Source organism: Lissotriton helveticus, chromosome 2_1, assembly GCF_964261635.1.
Source record: "Lissotriton helveticus chromosome 2_1, aLisHel1.1, whole genome shotgun sequence".
NCBI lineage: Eukaryota > Metazoa > Chordata > Amphibia > Caudata > Salamandridae > Lissotriton > Lissotriton helveticus.
The window spans coordinates 1,119,563,192-1,119,580,576 of NC_136059.1; the positions used below are offsets into that span (position 1 = coordinate 1,119,563,192).

General features: G+C 41.4%; 1 protein-coding gene across 2 annotated transcripts in view; it reads left to right on the forward strand.

Annotated features, from left to right (window-relative positions):
• The window catches only part of PRSS12 (serine protease 12), a 641,810-nt gene that overhangs the window by 522,339 nt on the left and 102,086 nt on the right, over positions 1–17,385 (forward strand). For both annotated transcript variants that reach the window (XM_078675945.1, XM_078675946.1), the window contains exons 10-11: positions 3,923–4,001; positions 12,737–12,859. In XM_078675945.1, the coding sequence (XP_078532071.1) occupies positions 3,923–4,001; positions 12,737–12,859 (202 nt within the window). The remainder of the gene's footprint in view (positions 1–3,922; positions 4,002–12,736; positions 12,860–17,385) is intronic.

Consider the following 17,385-nt stretch of genomic DNA (forward strand, 5'->3'; position numbering starts at 1 on the left):
GGTGATCTAGCTGGATATACAAGGTCATACCAATTTAATTCCATAATTCTATAATTTAGTTACAGCAAAGCTCATTTATATTCTACAGAATCTTCTCTTCGAGGGATGAGTTCCCATCTTATCTTACTTTTCTCAAAGGAAGTGTGCATCATTTCAGCATGCCATCCGTGAAAGTTGATGGCACAAAAACATCCCATGTGTAGCAATTCTTCCATCATTCCAATGCTTAATTTATTTATTTTTTATTTTTTTTATTTTAGAGTTTTATATAGCGCGAACTTGAACCAAACCGAATCAGTTATCAGAGCGCTTTACATAGCACCAGTTACGTTACATGAGGACACACTTTCATTTTTTAGGCAATTGCTTAATGTAATGAGAGTGAACTTTATTATCTCCTGGTCCGCCCCACCTTATTCAAAGGCACTAAATATTCTTTCTTAGTACCTTAATAGCAAACATGTGTACTAGTTTACATCTCTTCCGCTGCATCTAGGGGACCCTGTCCCTACACGCATTCATTACACCATCAGACAATCTTTAGAGGTGTAATGTACAAGTCAAATAATATATTTGTATTGTAGTTTATCTTTGACAATTCTAATTGCCTGAGGCATCACCTTTATAGAGTTACTTGAATAACTGGCATCCTCAACCATATTGATCACACAGGTGGCCTTCTTAGCAAATCCCTAATGCTAATGTTTTATGATTTCTAACTCAGATACAACATATGCAAGGATTCGGGTTGGTCAACCGTTCAAATCGATTTGTTTAATTAAAGTATTCCTTGAGGTTGCAAATATCCAGAAAATTGATCCTTAGGATTCAGAAACCTTTTTTTCTAAATCATTGAAGAATATAAATCCATTAGACCCAAAAATCTGATATTCGATTTACAGTTTGTAGCCTGCTCACATTTCATTATGTTTAGTGTAAAAAAAAGACTTTAAGAGAGTATAAGGGATAGAAATGTCCAGCTAGGTTGTTCCCCGTGCTGTTTTGGTATCTTCAAATAGCTCAATATGATATGCTATTCTTGGATCATATCCGAAAGAACCTTATATTTGATGTGCTTGAGATGTAATTATTGTCCAGTGAATCTCATTTCAATATATAGTTTTGGTCCCGTAGAATAATCCACATACATGACCACGGGCTAGTGAGTCTACAACACAGTGTATCACCCTAATTTATCCCGTAGTAAAACTGCAAATTCGACAGAGCCAAAGGGTCTCAAAAAAGACGAAGCTGAAGGCATTTATAATTATCTTGCAACTCTAAACCTACATGGATATCCGTGAATTTAGTTTCTTGACAATGCTGGCAAGTGGCGGAGAGATTGTCATTATAGGGCCGGCACTAGCAATAGTGACATGCTAATTGTGAAAATATGCTGGGATATCCCTGTGTAGTGTGAAACATGAGAAACAGCGTTTACAACGCATGCTTTAGATCGCATGTCATTATAACGCGGTTGTTACATCGACTGCGTTGTTACAGCGTGAACCAATACATCGCAAGTCGTTACAGCGGCTTGCTGTAGGGGCAGAAGGTGTTGGAATTACATTCCAACACCTTCCCCGGTGTTGCACAAACTGGAGGAGGAATAGTAAATTATACTATTCCTAAGTCCAGCGTGCCCCTTCTACAGCAAGTCGTTGTAACGACTTGCGATGTAATGGTTCGCGATGTAATAACGCGGTCATTGTACCGACCTCGTTGTAACGGCATGCAATCTAAAGCATGTGTTGTAAAGCCATATATTCGTTAAACATGGAATGACATTGTAAGGTGCATACACAGACCTGGGTGTTTATGACACATTCAGGTAGCAGTATACATGTCTTGCGGCATATACCTCTGGTGTGTGGGCAGTACGGACAGTGCTTTGACATATATGGCTTGGTGAGGGGGTGAGCGGTTGTGACAGTCCTGGTTGTGGCCCTGCTACATGGGGGTGACCACTGCTGCTAATTTGTGCAGTGGTGCACACACAGGGCCTGTGTGCTGAAAGTAAAGTGCTTGACATTAAGTGGCTTTTGTGTTGATTGCCTGTCCTTGTTGCCTCAGGGAGGGGGTGGGTGGTGAGTTTTGCATGTGTTTGAATGACTTCTGTGTATTGTGCTGGTTTTGCTGGACATGGTGGTATTTGTAAAGAGTGTTGTGCATGTATTCATTGTGCATCCTCCTTGGCCTGACAGAGGTTGTTTCTGGAACTGCCAGGACAAGCAGATCGAGAGGGTACTTACTAGAGAGTATAACTTTTATCCTTCACGTGCCTCCGGTCACACTGCCATTTTTAGTACCCCCCCTGTCCCCAATACGGTGTACCTTTCACCAATGCATGCACCCTATTGGTGACTGCTTCCCTGAGGTGAGTGGAGTTAAACAAAGTAGGTCAATGTAGAGGCCAACTACAAAGTTTACCATAATATATGTCCTCTCTCTCTTGAGTGCGATGGTCTGCATCTAGGTGGATCAGACGGGGACTCTGGCTCCAATATGACACACAGTAGAAGGGGAATAGGGCTGAGCACAAGATGTAGGATGGATTTACCTGCTTTTTATCGTGATTGCTGTCTGGTGTGTGTGGTTGTGTTCAGGTTTGACTGATATCCTATTTCCAGACATTCAGAATGCTAAGTAGTGTAGGCAGAAAGTTATGCCAATATAGAGTACGTGATGGGACGCAGAATTCCCTAAGCTAATGCTATGTGTTGATGCCTTACATGAGTATTTTTAAGCGCATGTGGATACTTCATCTGATCTGCAAATTTGCAAACAGACAAATCCATGTACGTCTAATACTAGATCAAATTTTGTGGCCAAAGTTTGTGACTATGGTACATTAAGATAGCGAAAACAGTTAGTAAGTTTACAGCTGCATGTTAGTTCCTGTCAGAAAATTTTCCCTTAGCAAATCAGGTCCAGTGGTGGGGCTTCAGGACAGGAACAGCGTAGGAAAGAGGAAGTTCCCACAGCTCCTTATTGTCCATCAGCTCTGCCCAGTTGTTGTGTTTATTTGGCAGAGCAAACAGAAAGATAGGAGCATTGAAGACTTCCCCTTCCTTTCTTCTGCAGCTCTAGACTTCACGACATTTGGGTAAATACCATTGATGGTGCGAACCCACAGGGACTGAGCGGGAAGCCTCAGCTGCTTTGTCTTGCCTACCGTCTCTGTCTCTCCCTCTCTGTCCACTTCACAGCTCCAGAAATCCCCAGAAGAGGGAGTGGCTTTGGATTAGGGCAATGAAATGTATATGGACCTCTTCATAACATTTATAGCCCAATGTCATTTATAGCCCAATGTCACTCCACTGTTTTCGAAGGAACTCCCAACATTCCAATGGTCTTATATCTTTAAAAACCTCTCAATGGGGATACCTTATACTGAACCACAGACAATGACAATTGACGTCATATTAGATGTGCAGACACCTAGCAATTCACACACTCGGACTTCTTTTCGACAAAATCAAAAGTGAGCTCTCGGAGAGCAGCAGTTTCCTAATTACAATAAAAGTTATTTGTGATGTCATAACTAAAGGATCATGAAGAGATCAGTTGGCCAAAAATTACAGCTGATTACGTTTTAGTAGTATTATAAATAACATGTTTGGTTTCACTAAGCACTGATACATCAATTTGGACAAATAGCAAATTCATGATGATGTTTGCAGTGGAAACATGTGCCATGGGACTTTTGTAATGATCTGTGGGATTAGGTATGGACTCATTTGAGTTACATAAACTCTCAAAGGGGTTCATTCTTTTTAGGAAGTTGTGCATGTTAGCCTCTTTGCATTGCCATAAAACTTGCATTCCAATCTTCAACGCTCTACCCCTACTTTGTTCAATACTTAAGTATAGCTAATCATGTCCTACTTTGATGTTGATGATTTGATTGTCTCATTTCCAGATCCTCTTTCTTCAGTTTGTGGACTGAGGTTGCTACATCGACGGCCCAAGCGCATCATTGGTGGCCTTAATTCTTTGAGGTAAGCATTTTTCCACTCTTTAATGGGCACTGCCATTGAAAAATTCCAGAAAAATAAGATGGATCCTTGAAGGCATTAAGGAGAACCACACAACTTCCATATAGACGTGGCTGAACATTAACTTCTGCTGTTTAAGAACAAGAAATCTGACTCCAAAACACAAGCATGAAATCCGGCTCACATTGAGTGGCAATGGGAGAGGGGTGGTTAGGGAAATTGACTGGGAGGGAGAGCCCTGGGATGGGGAGTTGTAGCCAGGGTACAGGCTGTAAGATTTGTGGGCAGGTCGTAGTAGGCACTGGACGTTTCCCAGTTTGCCGGAAGGGTGGGGTCCATTTTTCGAGTAGTGAGGTCAGTTTTTTGTTACTGGGTGCCGGTTTTGCACCAGTGCTGCAATATTAGCCCCCCGTAACAAAAGCAGCACCAGTGCTTTTCACTAGCACCCCCCAGATCCCTCCTCCCAGGGTGATGGAGTAAGGACAGGGAAAGGATGAAGCAGGGAGTGGTGTGGTCTGAGGGGTACAGGAAGGACGAGGTAAAGTGCAATATGTGGGCAGGTTGAGGTATGGGGATAAGAAGTGCGGGCTGGAAGAGGTGAAGAGAGAGAGACAGGTGCCAGCTGTGAAGAGAGAGACAGGTGCCAGCTGTGAAGACAGAGATAAGTGCCAGTTGTAAGAGACACGCCCACTAAGTGCAGAGACATGAGCAGGGATCTGGCAGGTTGAGAGATGGCAGTAGTGGTACTAGCAAGATGAGGATGAAGTAGGGATACATGCGGTCAGAGAGTTGTGGGCAGGAAGAGGTCTAGTGAAATGTTTGGCTAGTGAGAGGTATGGGGTTAGAGGAGTGGACTCAGAGAGGGGCAGAGAGAGGTAGGTGCAGGCTGGAATAGGCACTGACAAGGAACGGGCAGGGATAGTTTGGACCTGTTAGCGGGACGGCCGGGGAAAGTGCTGGCAAGGAAAGGCAGGGTCAAAATGGCCCAAGGTGATATAGGCAATCTTTACTATATTTATAAAAGACATACCAATAAGTAATAACAAAATAAGGCATTCTTGTCTAAAAATGAATTGTGCCACATTGGAACAACTTGTTTCACAGAATGATAAAATGGCAGTTTTTGGTGAATTTTTCAGAAAACTTATGTGCGGCCTTGTTAAAGGCAAAATTGTGTACCTAGGGTTAGTTCTGTTTTGAGTAGCAACATTTCAACAGGTCAATAGCACTGAAAGATCTACAAAATGGCGAATATCAAAGAAATGCTGCATTGCAGTGGTACTAAAGATATCCCATTAAAATGTATTCTCTAGGCTATTTATCCGATTAGTGTTTTTTTTTTTAAATTACTTCGACAGCACATACCTTAATCAAATAGAAACAAAATGTGAGTAACCTGGGGATATCCCAGGTCTCCATACCCCCTTTCCATCTTTAACTTCAAAGCAGTTTTGACAGTGACGATGCTGCCTTGGTCTCTGATGTAGGTGGGATTATCCACTCTGGACTGAGACCATGTGTGGTCTACGAGCAAGTGTGTGTGCCTTCCAACTGGGATGGATTTAGATTCCTGCCTCTGAGGCGCGTGCCGCATCTGCAGACATTTTCTGAAAGACTGCTGGTAAAAGTTGTTGCCTTTGGGAGAGGGCCAAAGCAAGACCTTTTAATGTTCTAATGGGATCTTATTTAAGCAAAACAATTGAACCAAATCCATATGGGAAAGACCGGTTTTAATATTAGTCACATGTATCGGAGCACTTAAGAGCGATCGTGACCTCACATGACTAACATCATCCCTGTCCCAAATGATGGTCCGGCATTAATTCATTATCTCACAATCTACAGCTTTTAGCACACTGTAGTATTCTGATTTCGGCTTGATAAACATGTTCATTAACTTTATGACCTCCTGTTTGTCTTAATACATCCTAATGGACATTAAGCTATAATGACCTTCTTTAGTCTGCCTCCTTGTTTTTTTTCTTTTTCTGTGTTTAGATAGTTACTCTTAGCAACTTTTAGAACTTTCAATGGCTGACAATTACCCCAGCTCATGCGTAACATAAGCTTTAGGATTTAGCTTCATTCTTTTTTTATTCAGTGGTTATGGTTGGCTCTATTGGGATAGTTCTTATCTGCATTGCACAATGCTGGAATGAATGGAAACATCCTAGAAACAGATTTAGATGCCTCGCAAGTCTAATGGAATAAAAAGAAAATAATAACAATGGAGGGGCTTGGGTCAGCCCTCTTTATCCACTGGTCTGTTAAAGTGTCTTGCTGATGCTTGTTTTAATTTATTTTTTCATCTATTTTCCCAACACTTGCACATCAATGGTGGAAAACAGTTTTATTTAAATATATTTATATATATACATATATATATTTTACACCAAGAAGACCCGTTATTCACGAAGTCCGCGGCCCGTTCACAGATGGCGAGTCAAACCGAGCGGGACACTCGGTAATTAATCAGCCACAAAATTCTTTTCTTCAAAGAGAGAAAGACTCGCACTAGGGATAACCTCAGTTTATTAAGCAAGGTAAATATATATATATATATATATATATATATATATATATATATATATATATATATATATATATATATATATATATATATATATATATATATATATATATATATTATATACATATAAATATATATATATATATATATTCACTGAAAAAACCATAGGTTTTACACCAGTTATAGTTAGCTGGAAGTTTTACTCGCATAAAACCATTGAAATTCCCACGTTATAGTTAGTTGGACTCACTATAACTTGCGCGTGCAATGCACTGCTGATGACGTCACATATTACGTCACTCATGACATGGTCAGTGACATCACTCATGACATCACTGATGACACCATCCAGTGAATGTGTGTCTTTCTGAAAAATAAATATGTGTTACATATGTATATGTAAAAGTTGATGGAAGAATAAATGTTTAAATGAGTGTTTACATGGATGTTTTAAAAAAAAAAAATTGATTGGTTAACTGGTTTATTAAGTGTATCTTAGTGAATACATATATTAGAGAGTAATGTTTAAATATTTAAATATAGGTATTAGTGTTTCACTTTGTGTATAAGTGGCTGCATGGGTTGGTGAGTAGCTACATGTGTATGTGTATGGGTTATTAGATGTTTTTCTTAGTATCAGTATGAGTCTTTGTATGGTTTGGTGGGGGGTATTACTTAGCACATACATGCATGAATGACTGACTCTCTCTTTGTATGTGTTTTTAAGACAGCATATGTGCAGGACTGTATGGATGGATGAGTGTGTATATGTGTGTGTTAGTGAGTGAATGACTGTCTCACTAGTGTCTTTATCAGTAAATACATATGTTTTAATGTAGTATATGTGAATATTGATGTATATAAGTGAGTATATGTGAGAGTGAGAGATTGTAAGAGTTCCTGTTTAAATTAGTATGTGTTTCTATAAGTGATTGTTTAAGAGAGTAAGTATGTATAAGTTTCCTTAGAAGTAAAGTGGTAGTGTGTGTATAGCTGTATATACAAATAAATGGATGTTCAATAGTTTATTTGCATGTGTGAGTATGTGTGCGAGTAACTTTTGGATAACTGTCGGTGTGTAACAGGATGTATAGATGTATCACTACATATGATGAGTGAGTTTATGTATGAGTGACTATATAGAACTGTTGGTGAATGAGTGGATGTGTATATAGATGGTAGAATTACTGAATTGGTTGTTGTAACTGGTATGGGTATCTCAATTTTTTTGAAAATTTTTGTTTCTATTTTGGAATATGTGTTTCAGTGAAAGGAGGTCTGTCACTCTGTCACAAGGATGGTGTCATCAGTGATGTCATGAGTGATGTCACTGACCATGTCATGAGTGATGTAATATGTGACGTCATCAGCAGTGCATTGCACGCGCAAGTTATAGTGAGTCCAACTTACTATAACGTGGGAATTTCAATGGTTTTATGCGAGTAAAACTTCCAGCTAACTATAACTGGTGTAAAACCTATGGTTTTTTCAGTGAATTTAAAAGGTTTTTTTAATGCTAATTCCTAACTATAACTGGTGTGAAACCTATGGTTTTTTCAGTGAATTTCAGAGGTTGTTTAATAGCAAATCTTTATAGGTATAAAAAATAATAAATTTTAAAACGAATTTTATATTGTATAATTATGTCATTTTTTTTTTTAATTTTTAACCTTGGGGCGCTCCCGGGGCGCGTACCGGTGAACGCACGGGTAAGCGCAATATTACGGCGCGCCCCGGGGCGTGTACCAGGGAGCGTCCCGTTAGCGCTATTCTCGCGAACGAAAACAACATTGTGACGTTTCGCGTAGCCGCGTGATGCGTCATATGACGCACTGCGTAAGCGCACCCGGAAGCCCGCGAGTGCATACGATCGCGCAACGTCCTGACGCGCTTACGCAGCGCGCCCCGGGGCGCGTAGCGTAAGCGCGTCGGGTCATGTGATCTGAAAATAACACTTTTCATTGGTGCAGATCAGTTTTGGTTTCTGAATTATGAAAGCCGGATCATGTGACTTGAAAATAACACTTTTCATTGGTTCCTAACTTTTTTTTTTTTACAAAGACTGAAATCCCCACCCATTTCCTTCACTTCTTGTTTCACTTATGTGAGTGCAAGACCTGCTTTTGGCACCTGTGTCATATTTACTTCTATTATCATGGCTGCAAGAGCATCCAGCAGCAGTGATGAGACTGAGGATTTCATTGATGAGGAGGTTCCTAAACGAATTGTGAAGGAACATTTCATTTGGAAATTTTTCAAAATTCCAGAGGGGGAGAAGAAGGTAAATGCTCCAAAGGTGGAGTGTCAAATATGCCACACCATCTTATCGAGAGGAAATCCCAGAAAAAAATACAGCTTCGGGAACTGGACGATGATACGCCACGTGTCAAGGAAACATCCCCAGAACTATGCACGGGAGAGTGTCAGGGCTCTGGCACGAGAGGCTCCCAGGGATGGTGGCTCTACTTCTACCGGTGGAGCAACACCTTCTGTGCGTCAGCGTGAGCAGGAGATGATACCAAATATTCAGCCTGCTTTTAATGAGGGTATATTAAAATGCCGAAAATGTGACCATCTTCTTTGCTATGGGGAGCAAAGCGTCACACTCATGGTTCGAGCTCTCGAGAACCACCGCTGCTATCCCCAGGCCTAATTTTTTTTTTTTTTGGCTCCTGTTGAGCTGTTTCCAGTTCCCTGTTTTTGTTAAAAAAAAGAAGAAAAACAAAAGTTCTTTTCAGAGCTACCTCCAATTCTCATCAAAGAGCTGTGTTCTTTAAAAAATGAAAAAGAACTCCCTCCAATGTATTAAAAAATGCTACATTTGTAAAGAAGTCTGTCATTATTTTTTCTCCAGGGTACGCTCCCCGGTGCGCGTACCGGGCGCTCCCCCCGCGGAAATCGAAAAAAAAAATATTTTTTTTTTTACCCGAGGGACCCTTTTATGGCCCCCACATCAAACCTAGGGGGTCAGGGGGGCTCTACCCTGCCCCCTTTTGATTATTTCCCCCTTTGTTTTTACCACCTCTTGTGTCTCGATCCTACCGAGACACAAGATGGCGGCCGCTCCGGACTGTTTCGAATGTTTACAGACACCCGAGAGCCAATCAGCTTTCCGTGTGCAAGTCGCGTGGCGCGCCCGGAGCGCTCCCGGGTGCGCGTACCGGGGCGCGGCTATAGATATATAATTTTTTTTTAACCTAAATTACTCAAAATCCTCTGGAGCACATATCTTGAGACATAGCAAAGGCACATCGGGCTACCAGTCCCTACAATTTTGCCAAGTTTGGTGAAAATCCATTCAGCCGTTCGAGCTAAAAGTGTGACCGACCGCCCTATGGAAATTAACATGGGGAAAACACGTTTTGGGACCCCCCTTTTATCTCGGCCCCCGCTTGACGAATCCCCTCAAACTTTCAGGGAAGGAGCGGAGAGCCGCGAGGCAAAGTTGCTGAAAAATTCAGGCAGATTCCTCAACCGGCGCCAAAGTTATTCCCAATAGAATGTTGCGATTTCCCTATGGAAATCAATCCTAACTATAACTACCTACTGGCGACCGCCAGTAGGTAATATATATATATATATATATATATATATATATATATATATATATATATATATATATATATATTGCACCACATGTGCAAGCTTAGAGAAAAGAATGACAGCCTCTATTTGATAAAGAGTAGTGACAGGCGAACAGTTCAGTGGTAAGATGAGGAGCTTGCGGAGATAAGCCTCTTTGTCCCTCTATGATGGGAACATGTAATACACACATTTCCTCCTCATTCTTTAAGTATATCCAGTTTATGGCCGTGCTCTGGTCCCACATGAGTTCATAGTTTTGACAGCTCAACCGCACTACTCTTTTTTGAATGATGTTTTTTTTCAATTTTTTTCGGACATAAAAGGAAAGATAACAGGCTTCTCAACCAGACTACTCTGTGTAGAGTCTAGACTCCAACAGGAATACTTGACACCCAATGAGCAGTGCAATAGCATCCAAGGCCCTTGGCCACCAGTGATAATTCATGTTTTCTCCCCAGAGAGCTTCTAAGTGAAGACTCACTGTCCTGACACATTTACAATAGGCCTGAATAAATATGTGTGATGTTAGATATAGGGCAAAGAGTACAAAATTACAGGGATCAAAATAATTTGTTCAGCCCTCGCAGTTGAATCTTTTTGATCAGTTATGTTAATATAAAGGGTGTGTACAGAGAAAAATGTATAATTAAAAATTGCTTATGTGGTCTGAGGTCTTCTCAATAAGACTCATATTCAACTAAAGGTAAAACGATCTGGAGTCACACCATAGGCAGAGAGAGAATTTCTCAATGCAGGTAGCATTTGTTGATCAGTGTGGTTTTATGACCTGTGCTATCAACCTTTGATGCCTCAAACTGTTATGAGTGCAGCATAGCTGCATGTGCATTGAAAGACCATGTTTCCAATGTCCTACACCACTAACCAAATGTGTTAAGCCTTCCTATGCACATATGAAGCCTTGCTGACCTTGATGGACACATTGCCACCCGAAGTAGTTAAACTCACCCGCAGTAGTGCCCATGTTGCCTAACTGTATGATTTAAAGGTATCATATAAGCATACCACATTGCTGAGAAACAATATAAGAAAATACTTCTAAATCACTGGAGAACTGGCACAGACTGCCATGGTTCAGGGCATCCAATCACCGACACATAGCACACTTTAGAGTAACACACTAGGGACGCAGTCCCAGCACATGGTGTTCATTTAGCTTCACCCAGTAAAAGTCACCCATGCTGAAGGAGAAGCATTTTGTAACATTTGTGCAAATGGCCCCTTGTTTCAAATTAACTAGTCCGGGTGGTAGATATTTTCGAGTCTTGGGACCCAGATTATGGAATAGTCTACCCCATCACTTGAGGAACGTATCAAATCATCAGAGTCCTAGAAAGCAGCTGAAGACCTGACTTTTCTAGGTCTAAGAAGTTCTGCCTCTGCTAATTTGCCATAGGCGTGCTGGGAAGACCTTGTTTTGGGCAGCCATGCACAATATAAATCCACATAACATAATATAACATTTGTCAGTGGGCTACAAATGAGACCAGCTTAAAAAATCTTGTTTCCTTTGTTGCATAAGATGAGCTGAAATGTCCCTATGTGATATTTACTTATATGAGCTGCAAGGTATTCCACTCAGTCAAAACTGACTACAGACATCCAATATGCTGTGAAGGTAACAAGATTGAAAGCAGGCAAAGCCAACAAAGTCTTCCATACAAAGGTACAAAAAATTGAGGGTCATTAAATGATGTATTACATTGCTTAGACATAGCAGAAGTAGGGTATGAAGCACTATATTACAAATAACTTATTCAATGAGCCTGCTGCTGTTGGCTGTCACTTTCCTGACCGGATGTGGAATTGCAACCTATGTTTATGAAATCTTTCATAGGTCATGACTGTCATGGTCTTAATACCACAGTAGAATCAAATAGTCTACTGAACAAATTTGGGGAAGAATTCAGCAAAGTATGGAATGATTTAGAATGGGGAACCGCCAATTATTAGTAAATGGATCCTTGGCAATACTACAAAATTACGTTATTATCAGTGGTAACTATTTAGGGTAGCATGGTGTTGGGGGATACAGGGCAAATAAACTCAAATTGATTGCTTTATGGAAGTGGGCCAGATAATTTTTGGAGAAGTGTATGAGAAACCATATTTGATCAGTAATAATTTGCATTCCTTGATTTTTTAGAACTGTTTATATTGCCAACCATCTTGTCCCCGGAAGCTTGTTTCCTTCCCAGTGTAAGAATTGGCTTTTGTAGTCTGGTCTGCCCTGTTCCCATGATGCACTGGGCCAGGGACAGACTAATTTGCATACAGCCAGGTTCTGAAACTGGGATGGTGCAATGAGCTAAAAAACGGTGTTGGATCTAGCCCTGATCTCTTGACTGGGTGAGAGTACTCTGCTTAATTCAGAGACTCTGTCCATCACCACCCCTTGTTGTAAATTAACCATCTTGAAATAGCATAAATTATCTACACTGAAAAGATGCTTGTTGTGCGTTAAGAGTTTGTCTGACAGAGAGGAGGTAGTGGAGTCTATGATACAAGAGAGTTGAATTGTACAGACGTGTCGATTCGCATTATAACGAAGGTTACAGTGTTTTCTTTTGCTTGAATAATTTCCATGTTTATGTTTGTTTTGTAGAGGTGGCTGGCCCTGGCAAGTTGCCCTGAGACTCAAGTCCTCCCATGGAGATGGAAGGCTGCTGTGTGGAGCCACACTCATCAGCAGCTGCTGGGTGCTCACCGCCGCACATTGCTTTAAGAGGTAATCTTGCATAATCAGGCAGAAAATAATGCTGAGCAGAATTACTTTGATATCATATTCCAAGTTTCACATTCCAGATTGAGGTAGAGCGGGAATTCCCAATTAATAATGCTCAGATTCAGGCTATATACTGGAACTTACTTTGTAGTTAACAGGTTCACATTAAAGGGAAAGGGAAAAAGGCAAGGTGATGGAGAGGTGGCCCATTGGAGCAGAGCGGCCCTTGCCTTCACACGATTGGCAGAGGATTACCTGCCAATTAAGAGCTCCCTGATGGGGGTGTTGAAGTTATTGCTTCTGCTTGCTGCTCAAGGACCACCTGCCAATTAGGAGCTCCCACCGTCTCAACATGAATCACTCGCTGAAAGTGCTTTTTCTCATGTGGCTGATGCATTTTCATCAGGATAGTCAACCCAGTCGTGGGTCATAATGCTACACCTGCCAGCTCTGCATTATTTTTGTTCCTTAGTAACAATTCTTGAAAGTGGGGATTTGTTTACAAGAAGCAAAAATAATGTAAAAAATGTGGTGGGAGTTTTCTTACTGCCTGAGCAATAGTAGACCTGGTAAAAACATACACAGGAAAGCCTGCTCTAAACATGGTGGCCTTCAGATGTACTGATGAAATGGTTATTAGGCAGATAAGTCTCTCAGACAGAGATTTTGACAGTGGAGCCAGACAATGCTCCTTCATCGCTCCCACCTTTAGTGATGTGGGTGAACCAGTTGTTTGGCAGGCCCGGAGTCCTGGCTGTTCACAGCGGGTCCTTCGCTCCTCCAAACTCAAGATGTGCCACTAAGGGTTTGGATCTTTGGAAGAACACCAAAGGAACTCAAATCGGGGTCTAAGAAATATACTGTAACAGCTTTGATGTTTGATGTTAAATGATTTGTTGTTCCGCCAAATTGCCACAAGTTCTAAAGTCGCCTCTCAATTACACACCAATTGCCGAGACACTTAAAAGCGACCCATCTCACATACCTGATTTGCTGGACTTCGATTAAAATGGTCACAATGATCCCTTGAAATAAAAACTCCCTGTAAGCTGTAAACCTTAATAAAGTATCTTAGTTCACAGCACAGTGGGTTTCTTTGCCATCAATCATGCAGTGTTGTTGCTTGTGTTTCCGTACTTACACAGTTATCAACAGTGTAGGGAGCAGCAGGCACCGCCTGCTTTTTTAGTTGCCAGCATCCCATGAGGGTACCAGTTCACTTTACCTAGCAATGACACATTACGATGAAAAACAGCAAGTAACTCCTGCGATGGAATGAATATCAACCTTAGGTACAGAAATCAGGACTGCTCCAGCCACAGCTATTAGAAACATCAGCACAAAGTCTCAAAAGTCGCACGGTGTCAGAGCTAGATTGGTTAAGGATTATCACTGGGAGAGACTAATGTAAGGTATTAATTAATCCTGATATCCTACAATGTGACTCTCCATCATATAACTCTAGCCAAAAGCTATGTATCTGATAAACATAAGATTTCAAGAACCTGGTCTTTCCTACTAAATTGACCCTTTGGACCGATGTTCCTTAATAATTATGGTACCACATCATGGGCAAAATGAATATAATTTCACCTTTTGTTTTCTCAATTAAATCGCTCGTTGTTGCTGAAACAGGAGTGTGTGATTACATTTTAGAAATGGTACTAAGGAAGGCAGCATGACTTCGGTCTGTAGCCTTTTTGGATTCGCCTGGTAAGTTTATTCCATCTAAAACGTACTCAGATTGGAAGCGGTACAAGAATTTACAATCTGGATTCCAGCTGGATCAATACATTCCTTTTCTGTTTCACTTCACTTACATGTTCAGACCTTAGGAATTTTGTGTTAACTGAAATATTACAGTTTCTATCAAGCCTCCTCCCCACAACTTCCCATCCAAAACAGATTACACTACTTATCTTAATATTTCAAAAGTAATCATTTGGGGTTTATCTTGGTAGTAGTTCAAATCTTAATAGATCTAGTCTGCAGAGAAAGTAGAAAGCATTATATTAACAGCATTGATGTGGCTTTCGCAAATGAACCATAAGTAAAATATCTTGGAGTCCTGCCATTGCAACAGCTCAAAACAGAATAAAAAGACAATTCTGTGGACGTTTGAAGAGACCAGCTGTTCATCATCTGCCGTAGCAATAGCTGATTGAAGAATTTCAGTGGAATATGGTTTTAGAAACTAAAAACTGAAAATGAAATTACCTTTTGGCTCAGTGAAATCTGGTCAGTGGCCAGCACATCTCTTCAGGTTTTAGAAGGAGAGATGTTTTCAAGGTTTTACAGAAGACACGTATATTTTTTATATTGTTTTAGATTGGACCATGGAGGGTGTTGTATTTTATTCTGTTGTCTACTTGGGGACCAGCAAGCCAAGTAGGAAAAAATTGAAAGAGTGACTATGAGAGGCAGGATTTTCTTCTGGTATTTGTTCTAACTGAATGGGCCCCTCAGAAGGCTATGTGTACTATGATGACCCCTCTGAAGGAAACTCCTTGCGTGATGGAAAGTTAAAGGTGAGATCTTGGCGTAATTTGAAGTGTCACTTTGAGGCCTCAGTAATTATTGCATAATCAAATATTGATCAAGTGAGAGGGGACATTAAAAATATGAAAAATATGAAGGGGATTGCAAGACCAGAGCATTCTCTACCATAGAGACTCACCACTCTTTTTTTTGTAAACAAATTGTATTGCCTTTTATATGTCATACAGCATAACCCTGTTCAGGTTGTCAATGTGCAATAAAAAATAGAACACGACCGAGCAACTGCATCTGTTGTTACCCTTACTTGGTCCCATTCGCAAATGTTCAGCTGTAATGGTCACACTGCTATCTAATATCAGTACACCACATATACAAGAAAAAAAAAAACTTCACCTCTCCCCCAACAAGAAACGAAGGCCCAGATTCATCAAACAAAAATCCACTTGCGAAGGGGAGCGGTATTTTTGAAATTTGGGATGCATCATCCCAAATGCAAAAATCGCAATTTTAGAAATCGCTAAATTGCGATTATTGCATTTAAGGAATCTCAAATTGAGATTCCTTAAATGCAATGCATGAAAGCTTTTAAAATAGCGAATTCGCTAATAGGGCACGCAAATTACCATGAAGTACAACTTCATGGTAATTTGCAAAAACTTTGAAAAATGCACTAATGTGCATTTTTAAAAGTTTCATGTTGCGCACACACATTCCCTAAGGGCATGTGTGTGCGCAACATATGTGCACATATCAATTTCAGGGGTGCAACAGGGTGTCCTTTGGACACCCCTGCACCCTTGAAATCGGTGTTGTCGACGAGAGCATCGACGACGACGACTTTAACAACGACTACAGCTGGATCGTCGACAGTTTCATCGTCGACGACATCGACGACACCAATCTCGTCGACGAGTGTGCAACCATCGTCGACGGAACCGTCGACAATATTGTCATCTGAAAAAAGAATTACAATTTCAGTGACAAGAATAACGCCGGAGATGACATCGCCTAGAAGAGTGACCCCCTTGCCACCAGCTTTGCTCCTTGAGGAAGGGGAGTCGGATGAGGATGACCAGGACTCATATGGCTATGCCAATAGTCCCTCTCAACTTCTGGTCAAATGTCAAGACACAGACTCGGAAGGAGGATATGACCAGGAGGATGGTGGCCATCATCATGCGGCCCAGTCACAATATTATTCTGGGCAGGATATGGTTACAGTACCTTCTTCATTCCTACAAGACCTGCATAAGATGCTGCAGGACTATAAATCTAAAGCTACTAGGCCAATTCTGGTTCCGGCAGCGCCGGCAACGCCTGTCTTGGCTTCTGCCTCAACGGCTACACCTGCATTACCTGCTCAGGTGTCCCCTCAACCTCAGACATACTTTCCGCAAGATCCTTCCAGGCCAGCAGATGCCCATGATGATTCCTCGGATGAGGATAAAAATTCGGATCATGACTCTGTACATACGACGGAATGGGATGAATACGTCATTCCGGATCCTGCATCTCCAGTCCCGGATCCAGTAGATTCCCCGCCAGCGGACATAGGAGGTTTCCATCGGCTGATGAAAAGAGCAGCTGGCAGGTTCAAATTGGCTATGCCTGCGGTGGCCGAAGATTGTTTCTTGTACGACTTCAAGGAACCCTACAGGTAGACAACAAGATCCATACCTATAGTGGATCATCTGTGGAAGGAAGGCCTGAAGGCTATGAAGAACCCAGCGATGGTGGTCCCTGTGCTACCGCGTCTGGATAAGAAATACAGAGCACCTGACGATGGGCCGGCGGCCTTAATGGGCCATCCCAAACCAGACTCAGTTATTTCGCAGGCAGCGCAGAGGAAATCCCGCAACCCCTCTACTCCCTTAACAACTGCTCCGGACAAGGAAGGGCGGAGATTGGATAATGCTGGGAAAAGATTTTCGTCGATGGCGAGTCTTTTGGTGCGAGCTGCCAATGCCCTGGCAATATTGGGCAGATACGACCGCCCACTTTGGTGTGATGTTGCTCCGCTCCTGGACCAG